We start from the raw sequence: 22,988 nt of genomic DNA on the forward strand, positions 1-22,988 counted from the left end.
ATCATGGTGACCGCTTCTCTACACGATATTGTTTTTATTGAATAAAGGCATAAGGCTTATTTGAAGGCATAAGGCTTTTCACAACGTGTGAAGGCATCATATTCAGATTTTAAATTACTTTGAAGAAGAAGGCCTATTTCAAAGAGCAGTTTTTATTCCCGTTGTGGGAATCTCTTGTATGACAGTCACATAGAAGTTTAACGTCTGACATTTTCTATTTCCATCTTTATTTTTGTTATTTTAAAGCGCTTCTTTAAAACAGAACTAGGCAGGAATACTGCGTGTGGTGTTTCTTTCCCGCTTTGTTTTTTTTTTCAATCGTTTTTATTTACGTGGCTAACGTATTTAGCGAAAGCGACTTATATTTGCACCTTTATATACAGATGGGTACTTCCTGGAGCAATTCGGGTGATGTACAGTACCTTGCTCCAGGGTACAACAACAGTATCTAGCCTGGGATTTCAACCTACAACCCAGTTAAGAGTCCAGAGCTCGGACCACTGCACCACGCCGAATGTGGACTCTTACATGGGCTGAAACCCGAAGTAGTTAGACACAACAAAAAATAGTGCATATTTCTGCATCTAGCAACTTGTTCGTTTACAGTCTCGTTGGAGTAACTTGACTGTTGTGTGATCATGATTGTCACAAGCAAAGGAGAGACCTGAGAGACTGCTGTGGCTTGAATAATCACGCACACAACGCGTCTATTGAATAAACTGCTACTGTATGTGCCAACACCAGTATGACTTTATCAACGCCATCGTTTTGTCCACAGGCCTGGGGTCACCTAAACAGCGCACAAGTTAATTAGTGGCTGCTGCTCCTCCTTTGTAAGGAAGAGTGTAACAAAAATAGTAGACACAAAGCGCCAAAAGCAAAGAGGGTGAGAACAGCATGCTGTATATTAAAAAACAAAAATACCATATTTCTGTTTATTTCCAAGTACTATTACAGTATATGCAATAGTTATATACTGTATTATTTGTATGTACAGTATATACAGTATGAACAGAAAATTCTTACCCTAACACGGTATGATCATTTTATTTTGAAAACCAGAAGACGACAGAATAAAAATACCCTATTCCTTTCAGTTTTCTGGATGTAATGAAGGGCAGCTCCGGGGGATCTGAGAGCAAATGGGGTCTTCTCATGCCTGGTGTTGTTTCTTCCCGTCTGTGATAGTTTTCCAGGGCTGCGTCATGGCCTCACCGGGTCACTTGATGCTGCTGGCAGGCTCCCTGCTCCTCCGCGCTCCAAGGCTGCTCCCGTGACGCAGTGCTGACAGCAGGCGCGGCGCTGGTTCCAGGGCCCTGTCAGACTGGCTGGGGAAGGAGGAAGGGAAACAGGCTCACACAGCAGCCCAGCGGGGCCAGAGAAACCTCAGGAGGAAGGTGTGGAAGGTAAATCCTTTAATCAAGGTTACTGTGAAAATGCCAAATACAAACCAAGGGCCTATCAAATAAAATGCCCTGCAAGGCCGAAGAGTTAAGTATTCAGTTACTTAATACTATAAATGTAATACTGTACTACGTCTTTGCCTTAATATGTTTTGAATACACGGGTTGAAAGAAAGATATTGGTGTCTTTCTGAACATCTTTTGTGGCTCAGCTATCAGAACTGTAGACTGCAGATTAAAAGGCTTGGTTCCTTTTCGGCACAAAACGTTTTCCTTGATTAAGCAGACAAGTCTCACAAATGTATGGGAGGTCCCTCTTTCTCCTTATTTGTAATTAAAGACGTGTTGTTCCGTCCAGTCTTGAGGGTTGATTGAAAACACGGAAGGTCCCGCATGAAGCAGAGCTGGGATATTTCTGTACAGGGCTGTAAGGGCTTGCAGCCTCTACTGCTGAGCGCTGTCACTTTTCCTGCGCTCCATCTTGGAGACAACGCGCTCACTTCCGCCGGCCAAACGCTTCCTGCCCTGCTCCAGGACAGCCAGAGACGCCATGTTTCGATACCCGTGTTTATTTCAATCTCAGGGCCGCAGCCACAAGCCCAAGGACACCTCCACCACACGTTTAATCATCTGTACTTTTTATCAGGGTCTCCTGAAACCCGGATCTCTTTGTAAAGGCAGCCAGGCATGGTGAGCAAAGAGTTACGGGTTTAAGCATGCAAGTTACTGCATGCACACACTCCTAGGGCAAATTTATTAATTTATTCATTAGTTTAATTTAGTATGAATTTGGCTGAGCAAGCAACGTTAGCTTCTTGATATTTGGATATCGAGACTGCAAAAATTGAATCTCTGTCTATACAGCATGAAATATAGGAATGTAAACATCAGTGTACAGTAGATGTATTTAATATAAATACAAAGACACTTTCATTGTACATTACGAATGGGAACTTTTTCTCTTTGCCTTCACTGCTGCTTTATACCTGTTTTGAAATTGTCTTGGTGTTGTTCATTTTCAACGTGCTTTCAGGTTCATCACATCTACACTGAAAATTGCAAGAAGTCCCTCAATTAACACACCTCAAAGTGATTATATGTACATGTAAAAACTAAAGGCATAATTCACTTGTCCATAAACAGAACAAAACATCTACAGTATATAGCCAAAGCGCCTTTTCATGTACTGTATATACCAAGCTGTATCTGAATACAGTTCTCTAGGATCAATCGGTGTTGGGCTTGGATAGCTAATTCCTTGTAATACAGTATGTGTAATTTCTTAGAAAACACTTTCCATGATTACGTATTTATCAGCATGCATTTTCTGTTCCGGTGCAGTTGATAAATCACTTGCCTGGGCCACCTTAATAGGAGAGCACCAATAAACATCTTGTTTTAAGGAACAAGTAAAGGTTTATTTCATGCTGAAAAGAAAAAAAAAGAAATGGTGTGTTTAGGCTGTGGAGTCTTTTTCGGGTTTGAGGAGGTGGTTAGAAGGCTTGGTCTTGGAACAGATCTCTGTGAAGAGACGGAATGCCGGTTTGGTGAGAGAAGGGGGCAAGTAGCCCAGGGGGAGAAGGAATGAAGAAGATTAAGCAGAAGGCATAGTGGGACGCAGCAGAAGTGAGCCGAAGTAGTTCAAGATGGTGGCTGCGTTAGCATACGCAGGCTGCAAAGGAACAGGTAAAGGCTTATTCCTGCTAAAAAGAGAAGAAAAGAAACACAACTTTTTGGCTGTGGAGCCTTCCAAAGAAGCCAAAGAAGGCTCCACAGCCGAAACATATTTCTTTTGTTCTCTTCTCAGCATGGAATAAACCTTTACTTGTTCCTTTGCAGCCTACACATGCTGACGCAGCTCCCTACTGAACTACTGAACTATCTTTTTTTAATGACCATCTCACATGTGCACTGTCCTGAGATACTCATCACAGGATAGCACCATGAATGACAAGGTCCCAGCATTCACAAAGAGCAGAGCAACAAAGAGCTTATGCCTACAATTCTATATTACACTATAGCATATCTGAGAAGAAACGGCAAGGTAAGATGCCATTTGGTATTTTACTTTATAGTCTCTTAGACAGAGTGTGGGTGCCTTTAAACAAAATGTTATGGCAAGGGACTGGTCAGATTTGCCTGAGAGGATTCATTCACATTTACAGATGTGAATGCCAGCCGATCAAATTGGTCTCAGTTGCTGGATTCTGTAAACAGACATATGGAAACAGTCAGTCAACGGCAGTTATAGAATACCAGAATTATTAAAGGACAGCACTGAGACACATCTGAGGACTCTGAGGACAAATCGCACAGTAGAGGTTGTGCTATTTTACATAGGTGTCTAGACTGGGAAATCTCATGGAGTTGTCGGAGCAACAGTGTTGGTGCTTCAGGTAACTTGAAAGTTTATGAAGAACACGCTGTAGAACAGCAGCTCTCTCTCCTCATTATCTCCTAATTTCAGCTGATGTGTCAGGTAAAAAGAGAAAGGCCTTTTTTGGAAAATGTTGCTACTGTTAAAGCTTCATATGGTTAATTCTAATAAGAAAAAACAGCACCTCTTATTAAAAATAAAAATAGGCCAACATCATACTGTCTTTTAAAATTTAGTCTGGCATAAGTGTTCCCCATTCTGAAAAAGCGCTAACTCAGGAGGGCAGCGATTCCTAATCCTGGTTCTGGAGTTCCACATACCTGCTGGTTTTTGTTCCAGCCGAGCTCTCAGTTATGCAACCGAACGCTTAACTTTCTTAATAATAGGACTGATTACGATGGTTTTATTTTTGTCAGCTCTTAATCATGTAGGAGGTTGCCTTCTTACTACTGTGTTTCATGAGTAACAGCAAACACCAAATCTCGAAGTAACAAAAACTTGCAAATGTTGAAATCAAGCCACTTTATAGTTCGTTAAAGCTGTAATTAAGTAGTTAAATGTGGCTAGTATGAAAATATTTTCTGAATGCATCTAATTGCTCATACACTGGGACAAAAAGGTCTACAATTTGTTTACTTAATTTACTATACACACTGGGTTCTATCTAAACTGTCACTTGCATGCCATTAGAAGATACAATTCAGGATCAATTGCTCAGTTTTATTTTTTTCTTTTGGTTGAGATCATCATCCACAGTTACAATAGTGGTAAGAATAAATGTGATGTTTGTGGTGCTAATGGTTAACAAGTACATGGAAAACAAAAAAACAAAACTGGTGCAGTATAAAGCTGCATGTGCTTGAAAAGATGGTATAAAAAGCTGGTTTATAGCCCCTTCTCTGAGAGCAGTTCACATGGCAGAGTAGGGTTTTTGTTCAGGTATTTTGTTCAGGCATAATTAAGTCTTGTTTATAGCCAAAGCTGGCTAGATAATAATGTAATCAAGAACCAGCTTCATGGTTACAAGAACGATACAGAGACAAGATTAATGAAGATGGGTTTATTTGACCAGGACTTTGCGTTAGGAATGAGTAAAGTTATTTCCATGTTAAAGAGCAGAAAGGAAAAAAAAAACATTGTTTTGCATTTGTTAAGCCTTCTTCAGGTGTGTCAGCCAGCGTTTCATGCTTGCTTAACCATTGCTAATCTGTTCAATATTTTGGCAGCATTAAAGCAACTGAAAACTCTTAGGCCTCAAAACCTGTAAAGAAATGGAAATAAAATCAATACATTAAAAGTTTCTTCAGAGTTATATAGTTATTTCTGCTAAAATGACTCATTGGCAATACAGCATGAATGTCGCCTTTAGCCTGGGAGTGGTTTTGGGTCACAGCGTTAAAACTTTTGTAGAATTTACTTGTTTGTGGTTTTACTTCCCCTCCTCGTCTAGAAAGCAGAGCAAGGCTGAAAAGGGGCTTCTGGCTGATGGACACAGGAGACGGCTTGAGGTGGTGCTGTTCACATATTCCCAGTCCAGGTAAGACACAGCCGACTATAGTTACCTGCACTCTGTTTTTATAGGTAAGACATGCATGGATAGACTGGAAGATGTACAGTATCCTACCCTTTTCTGCCTTCCGTACAGCTATGAGTAAGAACGGAGCAAGGCACTTGAAGTAAAGCATTTTCCATCAAGGTGCAAAATGTTGTACAACGAATGCAGCAGCAGATACACAAGTTGTTACCTAACAGGCTGAGCTATAAACAGGTTAGTTGAATCCCAGCTCCCTAATCCTAATTAATTGTATTAGCAAAGGCTTCTGCACATCCTCAGAATACTTCATATTTCAGAATGCCGGGTGCTCACGCTTTGTAAGCACAGGTTGCTTACAAATGTAAAACCCGCTTTAAAATGTTATCAGTTCTATTGATGTGCTTTGCCCAACCATTTTCTCCAATCACAAAAAGTTCCTGATTCATAATTGGGAACAGTCAGCATGGAAATTAAACAAAGGGAAAAAAATCCCACACAACAGTTTGGATTTTTTTCTTTATTACTCTATTTTCGGTTGGTAACTTCTTTCTCAAGAAACTATTTATGTCGAAAAAAGTAAGTAGAAATGCGAAAGGCAAATAAGCTAGCACCTGTGGACGAGTAGGTTAGGACTTGTTTTCATGTGCAGCTGTTCATTTTGCAGACTCCTGCACATTCATTTTGTGGCAAATTACTTGAATTTGCTTATAGATCTGCTGCTGCCCCACTCATTTCAGTCACTGAACTGAATGATATGAGAAGCAGGCCAAGATGATTATCGTAAACATAGTACTCGATGGCTCATTTCATTCCCCAGCGTGTTCTTCTTTTCCTCTTGTCCGTATCTTTGATAACACTGTCTGGCAGGTGGCATATTAGTATTGACTAGAAAATAAATGTGGCTAATGATCAACCCCCCACAGAACACAAATTATTACTATTTGATCATAATAATTATTAAGAATAAAAATGCCTGTAAATGTAACAATCCCAGAAGATTTATAGGCCTCTCTTAATGAGTGAGGATGGAGTAAGTAAGGTAAAAAATAATGCTGGCAAACCACATGAGGTTAAAGAGTACACTGCTACAGTATGTCTTTATTGGTAGCATGGTGACGTTTTTTGTAATGAAGTTCCCGATGCTTTGTGCTTACTCTCACTATATGTTTCCAAGTACACCAGGATTCATACCATGATAATTAAAATAAAGACTTAAACCTTTGCTTGTTTTGGCATATCTTTTGAGCTATTTATTTCCCATCATCACAAAATTAGTCAGCAAATTCCATACAAGTCATCAGTCCCTGAAATAAGATCCAAAAAAGTAATTATACAATTGTTTGTGTAATTAAAATGCAGTAGGTGTATGTTTAAAAGTTGGTGTGCATTTGGCATGGAATATACTAGCATCCTTTATTGTACTTACTATTACTTATTACTACTTTTTCCTGTTTTTGAGTACAATACGTAGTATTGTACTGTTTGGAAAGGACATTTATATCAAGAGCGATACTGAAATAGTGGGAGGAAATCATGAAATGTCAGATTAATAGAAACAGTCTTTCTGGGACTGAACAAAAACAACTCTGCAAGGAACCCTCAAAGAAACTTCCTTTTTCATTTATTTTAATGTATAGTGTAATTACTATTATTAACCTTATATCCTTTTGATATTTTAAATTTGGAGATTTCCTCCAAGTCAATTAATGCTGAATCTGCCATGAGAAGTTTTTTGCTTCCTGTAATTTAACAGGCCATCTTTGCGTGAACGTTGTGCTGATTGTGCGAAAATAAAAAGTTCAGGTCTGACTCACTAATATGACGATACTGTCTAGCAAGCTAAAATTATCTGACAGGAGAAGTTTGTTTTTCTTCTCAATTCAATCCTATATTGCTGCTCCTTGCTTTACTATTTTGTCAAGTCAGTGCAGAGAAATGAATACAAAAAAGCGATACACATAAAAAATGCTAATATTCCTTCTAAAAGTTAAAGCTGGTTAATTGCAACTTTGCAGGCTGATAGATATATACACATACTGTATGTACTTTATTACCTACATCTGTGTAAAAGATAGACAGTGTTCAAACAGAGCCACTTTTTGTTAAAAATGAGCCTATATTTTCTTCCACCATCAGTGCTCGTATTAACCAGCTTTTTCAAAATCAGAAACCTAACAATTTTGCATACCAGTTCTTGTTTTTAGCAGCTCCATCTGTTCATTTATAAATTAGTATGTCTGTGTGACTGAAGAATCTGAAATAACTTTAAATTTCCAAGTCCTATGTGTGTATACTGTATAATGTACTGTACATTACATATTATATAAGTACATTACTATATGTATATAAGAACTGGGCATGTTTCTGAAAGGCTGTCACTGTAATACGTGTACAGTATAATTTCTCTGCTGTTTACTGTGGACTAGAATTTTTAGCACTGTGTCAAATTCTAAGACAGCTTACCAGACTCAGGAACATACTGTGAAGGCTTTTCAGTTTTTGCATCATAACATTCAAAAAGAGGGTAATTGATTTTCCTTTGTGAAAATAAAACTTAGACAGCAGAAGGAAAACAAAAAGCAAAGAACACTCGTACCACAGCTACGCATGCAATGTACCAACATGTCGAATCAGAAACACAATAAGTAATTTTAATCTGGCTTCTGAGCACCAAAATATGTCCTAACGGCAGGAATGAAACGGCGAGCTGTTACATAATGAGACAAGCAAGTACGCTGAAGCTAGACAACGCTTATCTGGCTGCAAGTCAGTAGCAAGCATGAGTGTGCGCATTTTAAGATGGTTGTGTTCAAGAGTGCTGCCTGGATTTCAGCGCAGAAAAAACTGCATTTTTGGACTTGATGATGTCAGAGGGACGAGGGACGTTCATCTAGCAAAATGGCTGTGCAGTGTGAAGATAACCTGAGGCAGATTATGGCTATTTCATTTAACAGTTGTGCAGGGGTTTTGTTTTTCTAATATTGTACTGATAAGGCATCTCTGGGCTCGGCTTTTATGTTTTGTCGCTTAGTAACATTTCAGTTTCCTGGCTGTGGTCCTCAGCATATGATTTAAATCTGCTGCTTTCTTCCTTACTCTTTATAGGTCAGTATGAGTTCAAGTTTTGGCTATTTATCTTGCATTGTGTGTTCACAGGATTGATTGTGCTGGTGAGATTTTTGTTCAGAATATTTTGCATCTAAAAATCACTGAAAATGCACAGCTTAGGACATGGATCATTGCCAAACAAAGGGCCTTGTTTACTTCTGCTCCTGCAGCAGGGCTAGAAAACGTTAAGGTGACGACTAAGGCTCATTAAAAAAACACCGATGTACCATCCTCTAGAAATAGTTCCACTGTATGTGCTTGTGGTTAATAGGTTGCAGCGCAAACATAAACAGGCGCTCATGTGACAGAGCCCGTGTCAGTGAGCAGGGTGATTGTTTGCAGTGCTGAAACACACTTTAGGTGATGCACTTCGGGAAAACAACAGGAGCACGCTGCCTTTGTCTTCCTTTACTGCACAGCCTCCACTTTCTCCTTAAGAAAGAGCAATCGTAACAATAACCACATACGCATAAACGCACTGCTTTCCTACTGACACAGCTATGAAGAGCTTCACGATCTGCACCGCCAAAAAACACTATGAATCTTGTAAGCAGGACTGTTTACCACTGTGCATTACAAGCAGGTGAGAGGGTAAGTTTCACGCTGTTTAACAAGCATCTGCATGGGAAGTGCCAGCTACCCGGTCTCACAGCTGAATTTGGGTTAGCTCTCCTCCCTTTTGCAATCGGGCTCATTTCGCATCACCAGTTGATGATGACACTGTTCCCCGTTGCCTCCTACTGCCCCATTCATCCTGCGCTCTCTCTGTGGCCGATAGTGCAATGTCAATGTGTACATTAATCAGCTACTGCTTTTAAGGTGAGCTGTCCCTTACATTCTCCCTTTGCAGAGCTCTCTGGTGTAGTGTAATTTGCTTCTCTCTGTCTCTCTTTTTTTTCTTAAACTGCACTCCTGCAAGCTTAAAATGGCAGGCAGGCAGACAGGATTAACAATGCCTCTTGTCTCTGCATGCTTGCTATTGATTTTATTGTATCATCTCTGGTGTTGTGGATGTGAGTTTGTAAATGCTGTACATATGTGTGTATATGTATGACATTGCGCTGAACTGTACCTCTGCTTTTGACGTGTTCTCTGCTGCGCTGTAAGGTATTTAAGATTGCCTGCAAGTAGCTAAAATATTTTGTTACGCGGTGTAGTCATTGCTGTACTATCTGTACTTCATTCATCCGAGGCATGTCGTGAATCCCAGTTTTTGCAGTCACAAAGTCAGATTTTGATGTGATGCGAAATGCACTTCTGGGTATTCAGTCTGCACACAACTAAGCTAAATAAAGTTGATGTTTCCTCTTCGGCTTTAAATTGCTCTGGTTCGTGATGCAGGTTGCAAGCACGATAAGGCTATTTTTAACTTTAATGCGGTGCTGGCGTTGAAGGAGGCTTTGGTACTTGTGCTTGTGACTAATATTTTCGGCACTGATACCAATAGGTTGATTTTCTGTTAGCATGACAAGTGCCCTTTACGATGGTCAGCTTTTGAGTTCTGCAACCCTGAGAGAAAAAGGAAACAGCTTCGCGAAGGAAGTCTCTCCGAAGCCTGGAAAAGGGAGAATTGCACCGAGCCTTGATCAGCTGAAATGCCAGGAATGAAGTCTGCTCAAATATACAGCTGCTTTCGCCTTCAGTTCATGAAGATTTTTTTTTAAACGTAGAAATTGTATAGGTTACAAATCGTAGAAGAGTGTTACTGCACGGTTTCTTTTTGCGTTTATATTCTGCGGCATAATTTTCACTGATGGTTTCAGGTATGTTATGCATGTTATTTATCAAAGACAACCTTTTAAATAAGACAGATGGAGAAAAATGTTGAGCCTCTTACAGCTATAATTTAAGGATAAATTAACAATGTTTTCACTCTTTTAGCAATATGCCTTTTATTCCAGACGCGCTGCACTCCGCACTTTGTGACAGAAAGAATTGTCTTTTCGAAAGGTTAGCCTTGTATGTTATGGAAAAACAAACTGGATTTTGGGCGTGGCTGACGGTGTGCCCTTAAATGACGACTAGTCGTTTTGCGCTAAACTTAAATAAGACAAAGCACAGATCAACGATGACAAAAAAATATTTTTTCCAAATAATCAGCAGAGGAGAAAAATATATAAGCACGGTATGCTAAATTTTACCCCACAACGACAAATAAGTACCAGCCTAAATTATGGAACATCAGCCTTTAGCACTTAAGGCTGGTGGTGCCAGTGACAGGAGCTAAACAAAGTGCCAGATATTGTACGAATACAGATGGCATGTGCCATTTGAAATGCATAATGTTGACATAACAATTCTCTCATTACAGAATTCTCTAATAGTAATTGGGAACTACCATACTTATTTCGCAATTCATCTCTTCCTTAGTGCTATAGATTTATAAAGTGATGAAATGGATATTACTTGCCATGTATATGCATAAATCCCTAGACAGCTAATGCAGTAGCTTAGAATTCAGTTGAATCCCAATAAATACTGCGCCACAGCCTGTTTCCTTGACAACCACATCCTGTTGGAGGCAGAGAGGATAAAGCATTACTGTTTTCTCAATGTTAACCTAAGTACAGAGCAGGACACAGCTTTTCTTTCGATTCCGATTCAGAACTAAATAATACAGATAATATCACAAACAACCATAGAGGGCCTAAATGAAGTGCAGTTTATATCTCACATCTTTGCACAGTTTCACCTTTCAGAATGATTGTAAAATGTATCAGGCGGTGATAGAAACTGGTATTTCTGTTAGACTACCTATCACACCTTCATAAACTGGCTGGAGGTCGATATTTCAATGTACATAAATGTTTACTGCTCAGAACACAGTACATGCGGCCGAAAAGCAAATATATTTTAAAAATGTGTTCCGTTGCATTTTGTGTTTAAACGGAGATTGCACTCACATTGAACAAGATATTTCCCAGCTGCATTCAAAGACGATCAATGTAATAAATGCATTGATTTGAAAATAATCCACTTTTGTAACAATTTGACTGTGAAACATTTTTTTTCTTTTAGTGTCCAGAATTATGTTTCATTCCCTTTTGTAAATATCAGGGCCTTGATGGGCAGTTTTTTTTCTGTTAACCTTGTCATCTGCAAAATTTTAGAATGCAGAAAAAATCTGCAAATCATAAGACAAGTGACTAGTGACTGAGAAAATTCTTCTGGGCTGCCTGGTTACGTATAGTCTACATGTCTGGCAGCCATTTTATCTCTCTACCATCGACTGTGAATCAGGGTAAAATGGCTACTCAGCATGAGAGAAACAGTCTGATTGCACCCTCCTGACACTGAGCTTTGCGAAAAATGAGTCATTGTAAAATTGAGCTATGTTACTATAGTTCTTGCATGTCACGTCATTCTCTTCAATGACATTATCCGTTATATATTTTGATATATATATAAAAAACGCTTGCCCTGAATTTCGCACAAGTAGTTGTTCATATCAGAGAAGTCCATTTCAACTCCCCACACTAAAGCTCCCCCTGAGTAAAACTGAAAAACACTGAATGCAAAATATGTTTCCCACATGGACCATCTTGTAAACCAACCTCGGCCTAAAAACGAAAAGCTGAGACAAACACTAAAAAGTGGTGATAAAAATTTACTGTATATAGTTCTATTTATGCTCAAGACGACTGTACGGCCTGCGTAACGGTGTCAGCTTTGAACTCAACTATTTTATGCATATCTGTAGAATATAATTGGTTTCCCCACAATCCTCCGATACAATTAAATTAATTCTCATATACTGTATGTGCACAACATTCTTATATATGTGAAGCGTACCTGTATTTCAGAAGATTATTGAGCTGAAAACAAATTAATGCTTGATTTCTTAAGTGTATATTTCATACAAGATCAACAAGATTTTGTTGTGCCTTATAATGGCATAAAGTACAGTAAAGAAAAATGGCCCATACAGAATATACAGGTTCTTATTTTGTTACGAATGTATATATTGTTAGATTCAGTTAGCTTTCAGATACACTATATTGTAAAAAATGATTGGCCTGATTGCTATTCGTTATTTGAATAGTTTAAATTGTATTACTGAAGGCTCCTTCAGTGTCAGTAAAGACACTGCTTTACTAGGCTTACTCTCTTGAGTCATTAATGAAAGAAAGGAAAATCCTAAAAACCATGTCTGTAGAGGACTGGGAAGCTAGAACTTCCACAGAAGCAGCTGCTGAAGCTACAATTGTCAGTGCTGTAGAGACCTTTTTTCCCTTTTTGCACGCACAGTACTGATGGCTGCTATGAATAACAGGAGAATGGATTCTGACAGAGAGATAATTGACCCATTTTGCACATTAAAACTGCCAGCTGAGCAAAAAAAAAATAATTACAGGCACTTTGCTAAGCAGTTATATGTGGGCAGGAAATTGTTTTTTTCTTCTTTGTGCAAAATCATGAACTTGCACATTCATCACTGGAGGCTGATGCAGATGACCTGCCACTTCAGACAGCTGAGAAACAGCAGTTTTACAACGCTGAGGTGCTTAAACCCTGATAAATGAAAGGCACATTAAACCAAAGGTTAAAGCAAGTGCTGGTGTGCGGGTTTCTTCAGAGCAAAAGCAATGATCACTGCTCTGGTGTACTGGAGAAGTAGCCCATGTGTAGTGTAGATTTCTTCTTGGCCGGAAAGAGCTTTGGGAGTTACGCCAGTAGAAACATTCCAGCCTGCTTGTTTTTCCACCTCGAAACGGTAAAGGCTACCCGAACAAGCAGCTTTCACTTAGGCAAGCATTCGATTCTTTCTCTAATTGTTTGCAAAGCTCCTAACTAAATGCTTAATTTCATGAACTCTTGCACTTGCCTACCACTGAGGAATCCACGGGGTGATGAGAGCAGAGACAAAATTTCTTTTTTACAGTAGTTTAGTGGATTTGGTCATTATAGTTAAGTCAACCATAGCCTGAGCTAACGTTTTCTGTTAAGATTCAGCCTCCTCACAGTCATATTTAACCCTTTTTCTGTCTGCTCAATTGGGTGTTTCAAAAATGCCCAACCTGGGGAGTCTTTTATACAATCAGTAAACTTCCACCTATAGAAATCTGCAGTTTTCTTCTGTCTCACAAGTGACATTTAATGTAACCAATAATAAATTACATCTGCTTGTATAAAATTGGGTTAGTTTCAAGGCATTTATTATTTTAAGCTGAATAATGTTGTGCTACGCACTATCAAATAAAAAAAGAGAAGCATTTTTATTTTTAAAAGTACACACTGAACACACCCAGTACTGAATTGATGGAATCTAAATTTCTTTAAGACACAGGTTTCTTATCAGTTTAAAATAATAAAAATGAGTACCACCTGATGGCCTTACAGGAACGCAAAGCACTTCTCATTTCAAAATTAGGTGAATTTTCTTCGAAAAAGTTTAAGTCAAGTCACAACTGTTACTGGTAACTTCAGATGATAAAAACTAGATGAACAAAATTAAGAAAATTAAAAAGGTTCTTGCTTCCTCTAATGTCGCTACTTAAATTTGTTCAAAAATGACTTTAAATCTTTCCAAGATCAAATTACATCTTTGAAAAACACCAAACTAGTCAGCAATTTTTTAATAATAAAATACGAATTTAATGTGCTCCAAAAATACCAAAGAATAAAAAGCTCTTTTATATAAAAATTACAAGACAGGGCAGTCTCCTATCAGGACCAGGGTGTTAGAACTTGCGCTGATCAATTTCAGTCGGAGCTTTACTCTTTTCTGCTTTTCTTGTACTGGATTTCTAGGAGATGCACAAAACCTGTTACGATGTTTGTTTTTCTCTAGAGGTTTGTTTCCTCTACTTTCTGTATTTTTTCTTCATCATTTTTATGTTCCAAGATTTTTATGTCTCTTGCATGTTTCTACTCTCACGTCCTGAATTCTCACATCACTTACAGTTTGGGTTGGTGGTATCAGCCCCTTTATTTGGACTGGTTGTGGAGTGTTTCTAAATCTCGCTTGGCTCAAACTTTTCCCAGCTATCTACTATGGTCATTGTAGAGCCTTTCTCATCTTTTTTTTTTCCCCGCTCTTGCTTACGGCTCCTTTTAGATTATCATTTTCTTCTGAAACGCTCTAGTTCTTCTACTTTTTTCTTCTGCTAGGGCTTGATCTTTCATATCTGGGGTCTGTGTTGATTTTCTTTTCTCTCTGCCTCGGTAACTCCTATTCCTGCTTCTCAGTCCTTCTGATAAAAGCTTTTTTCTCTCTCTTACTCCTTGAAATAGGCCTTGGTTTGAATCTAATTTTGTCAAATAGACAAAATTAATTTCTCACTTCAAAGGCTCATGTGAGCAGCTTTAGTTTATGTTCTGAATGTATACCTCTGGAAAGAAAATTCTGCACATTTTTATTCCAGATGCTTAATAAACTCTTAAATGTGTATTTCACAAAATAAAACTATTTCCAGTACCGTACAAAGGTAAACTAAAACAGAATTTGAAGTAATACAGGAACGTTTTAAGTATTAATCACCTTCATAAGTACATGTATCAACTCCAAAGACACAGAAATTTTACAATTTTGACATTTAACAAAGATGCAGACAGAGCACCAGTTTTGTGTTGCTTTTCCTTTGCTGAAGCACACAGTGAAGAGTTTTTTTACCTAAAATCATGTTTTACTTTGGGGTAATGTGCGGCTGACATGTTACTGTTGTGTTCGAAAGAAGCTGCTTTGGTTAAGTTAAAGAACAAAAAGTACAAGAGCTTGTGTCTTGTTAATTAAAAAGAGCAAAGGAGGTGTCATATTTATCTCTGAATATGGAACACGCAGAAGTTAATTCTGTGCTGAAGTGTAAAAGAGAGAAAACACACAATGTTTTGAGTGCAGAGTGTTTCAAGTGTGTGAAATCTCCACAGCTGAAACATTGCGTTCTCTCTTCCATCTACTTGTCAGAGTGGATTTAAACTCCACACTTTCACTTTCACATTTTTAAAAAAACCTTTAATTATTACAATAATTTAAGATAACTCTAGAGATGCTAACGAAAGCTCATAATATTGTTTAGCTTGTAAAATAATTTAATAGTTACCCCCCAAAAATAATTTGAAGATTATTAAAAAATTTAAGATTTAAGATAACCTTTGCCTCAAACTTAGATACATTTTTTGGCATCAAGTATTACTTTTGCGTGAATAATAGTTAAAGTCAGCGAGTCGTTTTTGTCCCAGTTAACGGTCTCCCACTTAACAATCGGTAGAGTAATAAATGTTTCACCTAAATGAGCACAAAGGCCTAGACGATGATTGTGCATTTAACCTATACTATCGTCTTATTAAGAGTCATTTATGAGGCATATGTTTAGCAAGACTAAACTAATAAATTCATTTACTCTATATTTGTAGGCAGTGCCTCACATCTTCAACTTCAGGAGATTAAATGATGTTGAATGATTTAAGCATGGTTGTATATTTTTACATTTTATATTGTAATTATATCACAAATATAATATTATATTTTTTCCAATGAAGGACGAAATATATTTCTGTCTGTGTTTGCATCACTTGCAAAGTGTGCTGGAAATGTATAATACGCGTAAAAAACAAGGATCTAGTTTTGGTTTAGGTGATAAAACCTCACAGCCCCTAACCCTGTGTATGCTGTTGTGCAACAAATAGCTTGCTGACACATACCTCCCAGGCTCCACATGCCTAATTCTGAATCGCTAAAAAAAGAGAAGATTAACATAAATTCTTGTTAGAATGATTGTTGTCATTGCAGCTAATTTTGAAATTCTTAAAACAATAACTCTATACATTTCTGTAATAAGATTCACAAGATACGGTATCTAAAAATCCTAAGAAAACATGCTGCTACTGTATGTCAGGCTGTTTAGTTTGCAATTTGTGCCGAATTATCTTTAGTCTCCTGATATGCAGCCTTTGCAGGTATACTGAATCAGGTGACGGTTCAAAGAGCACAGTTAAATAAACTGTGGCTGCAAAGATCCAGCCAGCTAGTCCTAGCTGCTGTGTTTATTTTGGAATGACGAAAGCAGATACCTAATGTTTAAAGGCAGTGGCAGAAGGAAAATGTGGACTGACTCAGTATTCTGATAATCACAATTAATACAGTTCTACAGAGTTGTTATTATTATTATTATTATTATTATTATTATTATTATTAATAATAATAATATAAAGTAATAAATCACCTACCATCAACGTGCAGCATCCACCTGGATGATGCGACGGCAGCCATAGTGCGCCAAAACGTTACCCTCACACTGGCTATCAGTGGGGAGGAGAGCAGAGTGATGGGAACAGAGTTCCATCAGCTCCCAACCACCTCCTCTGTGGGATCACTAAGTCTGGACCGGCCATCTTAGTCCCATCCTGTCACCTGTGTGTATAAATGTAAGGGTCCCAGCACCAATGCATATTTCATGCTGGCTTGTCTGTCCTCTTGGGTAAATGCAATCGTTCAGACCTTTTTCTGTACTGTCTGGTAAATGACACAGCCTTTGGACATTTATATTCCACTGTAGTTCTCATTTTAAACTGCATTATGGCCTTATGCATTACAACATTAAATATCCCTGGAAAAAGAAACAGCAATAGCTGTTCTGTCAGCAAACTGTTGAAATATCTGTATCAATAACAGGCATCTGGCCACACCCATGAAATAGGAGATGAAAAAAATCTGAAACGACAGGTCATGTTTTAGAGTATGAAACAGCAGATATGCTTCTCTGAGTAGTCGTATCTTTCCAAATCTACAGCATACATCTGCCTAACCAGTGATTTTCAACACTATACAAGATATATAAGAGTTCAAGTAAACCTCCCCAGGACGTAAAAGGTCAATATCCCAAGCTGAATAATTCTGCTCTGAACTGATGTTTTTTGTTAGGAAATATTTCCTAGGATGGCATCTGTGAAAGGCTGCTTACTGATAAACGTTATCACTAAAGCATATGTCTGAGCCTACATTTCTATCAGTTTACACCACACTTTATACAGTGTACAGGATACAGGGTAGGAGAATGAAAAGATGTAACCTATTGAAACTTAACATAGACTACTGGTTGGTGACACTATCCAATCGCATGTAAGAACCATATACGTTATGCTTTCAAGCTGTGGAAATATGTATCTATTGATAGCAAGTGATTAAATATCTATTATAATTAAAACGCTTGAAGAAGAATTGTGTTAAGATGTACTACTTTTAAATAAACTGGAGTGAATGGGATGTAAAAAAAAGACCTCATGCGTAGTTATAAAGCGTATAGTGGTAACAAGAAGCAGAACAGTACATATTTTTTATTTTTATAATGGCAGTTGTATTGATAAATGTATGGTTTGGTTTTCCCAACAATATTAAAATACAGATCTTTCTGAAAGGTTTCTCTTTAAAAACGCTTACAAGTAATGTTAACCGTAAAAAACAAACAGTGCGAGTGTAACTGGAGCCTTTTTTTCCCCAATCGCCGTTGATTTTAAAGTACTACTGCCACCTAGTGTGACGATAGGGGAGAAGTACAAAAAGTGGCTTTTCAAGAACGTAGTTTCAAATGTTTGCTTGAGAATATAATTAGAGAAATTAAACTCACGTTTCATTTTCTAAAATGTAATCCCCACACTTCATCTTTATGTAAAAACGGTCAGTCAAAATCTACACATGCACAGATTTGATCATGTTCTTCTTATGCAGGTCTTGATTTCCTTTAACATTTAATGCTCACTGCAAAAAAAAAGATGTCAGACTGCCTCCCACCCTCTTTTGGTTTTCTACAGAAACTCAGTTTTCCCATACAGCCTTCTCAACTCACTCCAGACTACAAGCCGTGAGCCTGATTTTATCACCCTGCATGGTACAGTTTAAACATTAGAGTTTAAAATAAGAGTGGGGGAGATCTAACGCAACATGCCTCTTGTTTTTTTTCTCTCTCTTTGCAGATGACAGTCATGTCTCCTGCATCAGAGAGCCTTACGGACAGCTCCCACTTCCAGACTGTTCTCTGCTGCTTAAATGACCAACGCATCCAGGGCATGTTCTGTGATGTGACGATTGTGGTGGAAGACATCAAGTTCAAAGCCCACAAGAACGTGCTGGCGGCGTCCAGCTTCTATTTCAAGAATGCCTTCTCCTCTCAAGAATTCTGGGTTTCAGGTCAGGTCCTGGAATTGCTGGACCTCAAGTCGGACACATTCGCGGGGATCCTGAACTTCATCTACAGCGCGAAGGTTGCCCTCACGGGCTCAGAAGATGTCAAGCTGTTAGTGGCTGCTGGTAAGAAATTAGGAATTCCTTTTCTGGAAAACCTAGCGGGGCAGGAGAAGCGATCTTCAAACCTTGATGCAGTCCAGAAAGCGAGCCCTGACAGCACCCTCCTTTGCACCGAGTCCCAGTCCTTGAAAAAGGAAACTCCTAACAGCTCCAACGAACCAAGAACTGAAGAATCTGAGTGCGCAAGTGGGCCAAGGATCACCAATGCCTTCTCTATTTTTGAGGCAGGGCCTAACGATGAATTGTTTTCCCCGCTTGACCTGAGGGCCAATGCAAAGAGGTCTCAGGATCCTGAAAACGTCCCAGAGGGATGTCCCACCCAAAGCGTGGCAGCTGCAGACTGCGAGCAGACCCAGGCTCTATCAGAGCACTCTTATGCTGCAAACCAGATGCGCAAAACCACAGAGCAGAGTGAAACCGAACTGAACGACGGAAGGAAAGAATCCTTTGTGCCCACAAGAGTACTTACAAAACCAATGATGAGCCTGAGCTGTAGTCCACTGAAAAAACGCCACAGACTCAGTAGCAACCTGATTAAAACCACCGTTGTGCAAAGCAGCGAAAGCCCGCAGGCCTTCCCGAACACTACAGGTGGTCCTGTAGCATCATCAGAAAGCCAAAATGACCCTCCGAGTTCTGCAAATGGCTCGCTGGCAGAAAACACACCTGCAATGGAAACAAGCACTCCTGCACTCGAAACACTGACAGATCCAAGTCAAAAGGTCGAGCGATGTGAATACTGCAACGAGACCTTCAGCAACAACGCACTGTTTCACATGCACATGCAGGTCCACAAAAAGAGATTTGTCAGCCATCTGTCTTGTAAGTTTTGTCGCAAGAAATTCATGCATTTAAAACGACTGCATAATCATGAGCAAATTTGCTCCAAGGCCCCGATATTGGAGTCTGAGCATGAATCGAGCTGTGATCAAGCATTAAAGGGCTCCGATGCAGATAACATATCGAGCACAAAAGACAATACACCCCCTACCTGCCATGAAGGCATCTCGGACAGTAACTCCAGAAGTTCTTTCCAAATGGAGGCCAGTGAGACCCTGCAGCAGCTGCACCGCACCATGAAAGTTGTGGGCGGGCACAGGACATATGTATGTGGTGTGTGTAAGCGCTCATACGTGACTTTATCTAGCCTGAGGAGACACGAAAACGTCCACTCATGGCAGAGGACATACCCGTGTCATTACTGCAATAAAGTCTTTGCCTTGGCCGAATATCGTACAAAACATGAAATCTGGCACACAGGAGAGAGGCGCTACCAGTGCATTTTCTGCCTGGAGACGTTCATGACGTATTATATCTTGAAAAACCACCAAAAATCTTTCCATGGAATTGACCCGCGGTTAGCTGTGAATAAGAAGTCATCGAACGGAGGATTCAAAAGTAGCATTTACCCAATTAAGCTCTACAGACTTCTGCCCATGAAGTTCAGAAAAAGGCAGTATAAAACATACAGCCAAACGTTTGCCGAGAGCACAGAGTGCAACAGCCAAGCCTTTCCAGTTTCTGTAGCTGAGAGTTCCCAGAATTCCTTGAACTGCAGATCACCCTCATCTGGCTTTGAGGAAAACATCCTCATGAGCGGAACAGAAGGTGGTTGTGTGGGACAGCCACTATTTTCAATGCCAGTGACCTTCATGGCCACTCCAAAGGTTGTTGCCTCAGTGGCACCTCATATTACATTCGATCACACAGGAGGAACTCAACCGATATCTCCCGAAGCAGACACGTGCCCACAGAAAACGGTGAATTCAACCTCTCACGACACACAGGTGTTTGATGGGACAGCAAGCAACAACAACAATAAGGGATCTTCCATCACCAGCTATGGGTCTAAAGTTCCTTCTGTTATAATGCAGACCAGACCGGCGTCTGTCATTGTCTGTGGCAACGATGCAGGCTCTATAGCAGCTCATAACAACAATGATGATGGCAGCCCCATGCCATTCCTAGAAATGAACACTGCCAGCTTGCCAGGATCGAACAACGATAAAGGTCAAGGAGGAGCACGCTTGGAAGGATTGTCAGCTGTGCAAGGTACAGAGACTGCAGTAAGCCAGGTATCGCAGCCAGCTTACAGTGTTGCTTCTGACAGAACTGCAAGTGCTCACTGCGTGGGAAGCAAAACCGAAACGTACATTGCAAAGCCTGCGTGCCCGGGCCCTTCTCTTGACAGCCAGGTCCCTCCTCTCTGCCAGATCACGGTGAAAATCGGGGACGAGGCCATCATTCGCAGGAGAATAAAGGGGACGAAACTCTTTCAAAGGAAGAGGAAGAAGTGCAAGCAGAATCACCTGCCTGACGAGGATCGGAGCGCTCTCACAGGGCCCAAAGAAAAGACTGGCAAGAATGTCTGTCTGCGCTCCAGGACAGATGTGACTCCCATTATAGAGCCCGAGCTGTACGACGATATGACCGATCGTGACACCGGTGACAAACTGTGGCGTCCTTATTACTCCTACAAACCGAAAAAGAAGCCCAAAGGGGCAAACAAACCGAGATCCAAGCACAGGCGGAGAGGCAGGAGGGGCAGGACACCTGGAAGAAGCTCGAGATCCAGTGAAAAAACATCAGATCCAGCCGGTGCAGACCACTACCTGGACACAAGTTCCAATGCACATGGCAGCATCTCGTCGGACATGACAGGAAATGGAAAGCACCTTAGAAAGAGCATCCACAAAGATGCCTACTCCTGTGACATTTGCAAAAGTCTCTTCTCCAGCTTGTCCACTCTGAGGACGCACATAATTAGCTGCCGCCCCAGTGAGCCGCTATATGTCTGTAAAACGTGTGGGAAGCACTGCCCTTCCAGTGAGGTGCAGAGTGCAGACAGCCCCTACCCGCACGGTGACAGAGACTTTGCCTGCAAGAACTGCATGGAGGATGGCTCTTGCTTCAACAACACCTTTAAGAACCACAACACAGAGAAGCGCTACCGCTGCTCCTTCTGCCCACAGCGCTTCCTGTACCTGGCCACCAAGAAGAGCCATGAGAAGAAGCACGTGGAGCAGCCTGGAAAGGGATACAACTGCTACTACTGCCCGAAGGTTTGCAAGTCTTCAGCTACCCTGGAAATACACACAAGAAAGCATTGCATTAAGACTGAAGAGGAGGAGGTGGATGATAAACAATCAGCCAAATTGCTCTGCAGCATTTCTAGCGTAAGAGAAGGGCTGAAAACGGGGATGTCAGAGAACAGTGACACGGATATAGCCGTAGCCCCAAAACTTGAAGATCAGAGTGAAGTAAGCAGCAACGGGCACTTCCAGGAATGTAAGAGACCAGAAATCAAGAGTTTCATATCACCTCAGCCTGAAGACGCATTATCTTTCCCAGGGTCACCAACACCGGTGCCACTGATCAAAGCCTGGAACAGCAACCCAGGGTTCCAGGAGCACGCCAGAGGTCAGCACTCGGAAAGTGACGAAGAGCAGAGGCAGAGGCACGGTTTCCTGACGGGAGGGTCAGGCCCTGACTCCTGCCTTCCGCTTGTGGGCCACAAGAGCCGTCAGAGCTACTCGGAGCCCTTTCCGCCTTCACGCACTGTGATGCCCGTACTCCTCAGCAGCACACGGACGGACGGACGAAAAGCAGAGTGCAAGCAATTCTGCAAAGAAGAAATGTCCTTTTCAGCCAATTACTGATAAAACTTAAATGCACAGAAAAAAAAAATCTAAAAGGCCAGTATTGCAAACATGGAACTTAGACATATATAATGTGAAATGAGGACTCTGAAATACGCCATTTCCTCACAGTCGCGGAAGACCAGGTAGTCAGAGATCTCACACATCTTCTGGACTGTACAGTTGTTCGTACCTTTGATAAATAGTTTTTCTTGATAAGCTGCTGCTTTTCCTAGAGGCACAAGAATTCTTTCCCAGACTGAAATGAACGTGTACAAAAACAAACAGAAAAAAAACAAAACAAACTACCCCTGCCTCTACCTGGATACTTATGTCTTGTAAATGTTTAGCAAAAAACAAAATATTTTTCTTCACTCTGCAAATAAACGTTTGGTAGTTTTTCATATTTATAAGAAACATTGTGCCTATGTTTTTGCTTGGTTTTCTGGAATGCTGCTTAAACAATTTACTTTTTTCAATTTTCTACTACGTAACCAATGAATCTGATTCAATTGACTGATGAACTGGCAGTGACCTTGCTTTCTGTATTCAATTCACAGCTCTCTCACAGCCAAATAGCATTACATTGCCTAACAGAGAGTCTACTATTGTAACAAAAGTATCACCTATCCACCCATTTCCTAGCTGCTTCATCCAGTTCAGGTTGGTGGGGGAGCAGGAGCCTATC

The 22,988-nt window shown here is 40.2% G+C and overlaps 1 protein-coding gene and 1 long non-coding RNA gene across 12 annotated transcripts in view; one reads left to right on the top strand and one right to left on the bottom strand.

Annotated features, from left to right (window-relative positions):
- Positions 1-22,988, bottom strand: part of LOC148676793 (uncharacterized) — a 37,330-nt gene that overhangs the window by 9,953 nt on the left and 4,389 nt on the right. For 3 of the 5 annotated variants that reach the window (XR_015928580.1, XR_015928579.1, XR_015928577.1), the window contains exon 2: positions 1,027-1,328. This is a non-coding gene — a long non-coding RNA (uncharacterized LOC148676793). Of the gene's footprint in view, positions 1-225; positions 1,329-22,988 lie in introns of those variants that run through there. The other 2 variants (XR_015928581.1, XR_015928574.1) reach the window with 2 other exon arrangements.
- On the top strand, positions 1,283-22,717 carry zbtb38 (zinc finger and BTB domain containing 38). Of its 7 annotated transcripts, none has more exons than XM_088613168.1 (3): positions 1,283-1,406; positions 5,231-5,317; positions 18,332-22,717. In XM_088613168.1, exon 3 carries the CDS (start codon positions 18,332-18,334, stop codon positions 22,319-22,321), a length of 3,990 nt encoding a protein of 1,329 aa, XP_088469294.1. In that variant the 5' UTR covers positions 1,283-1,406; positions 5,231-5,317; the 3' UTR covers positions 22,322-22,717. The 7 variants fall into 7 exon arrangements, with proteins under 7 accessions (XP_088469294.1, XP_088469340.1, XP_088469285.1 ...); XM_088613189.1 differs by lacking the exons at positions 1,283-1,406; positions 5,231-5,317 and adding exons at positions 9,023-9,241; positions 9,886-10,185; XM_088613214.1 differs by lacking the exons at positions 1,283-1,406; positions 5,231-5,317 and adding an exon at positions 7,764-8,419.

Source organism: Lepisosteus platostomus, chromosome 2 (genome assembly GCF_059453375.1).
Source record: "Lepisosteus platostomus isolate fLepPlt1 chromosome 2, fLepPlt1.hap1, whole genome shotgun sequence".
Lineage (NCBI taxonomy): Eukaryota > Metazoa > Chordata > Actinopteri > Semionotiformes > Lepisosteidae > Lepisosteus > Lepisosteus platostomus.

Bases quoted from the DNA above. Each gene is read 5' to 3' on its own strand.
- zbtb38 (XM_088613159.1), top strand. From the start codon at position 8,960: ATGAATCTTGTAAGCAGGACTGTTTACCACTGTGCATTACAAGCAGGT. The intron at 9,014-18,331 runs GTAAGTTTCACG...CTCTCTTTGCAG, and splicing joins CATTACAAGCAGGTGAGAGG to ATGACAGTCATGTCTCCTGC.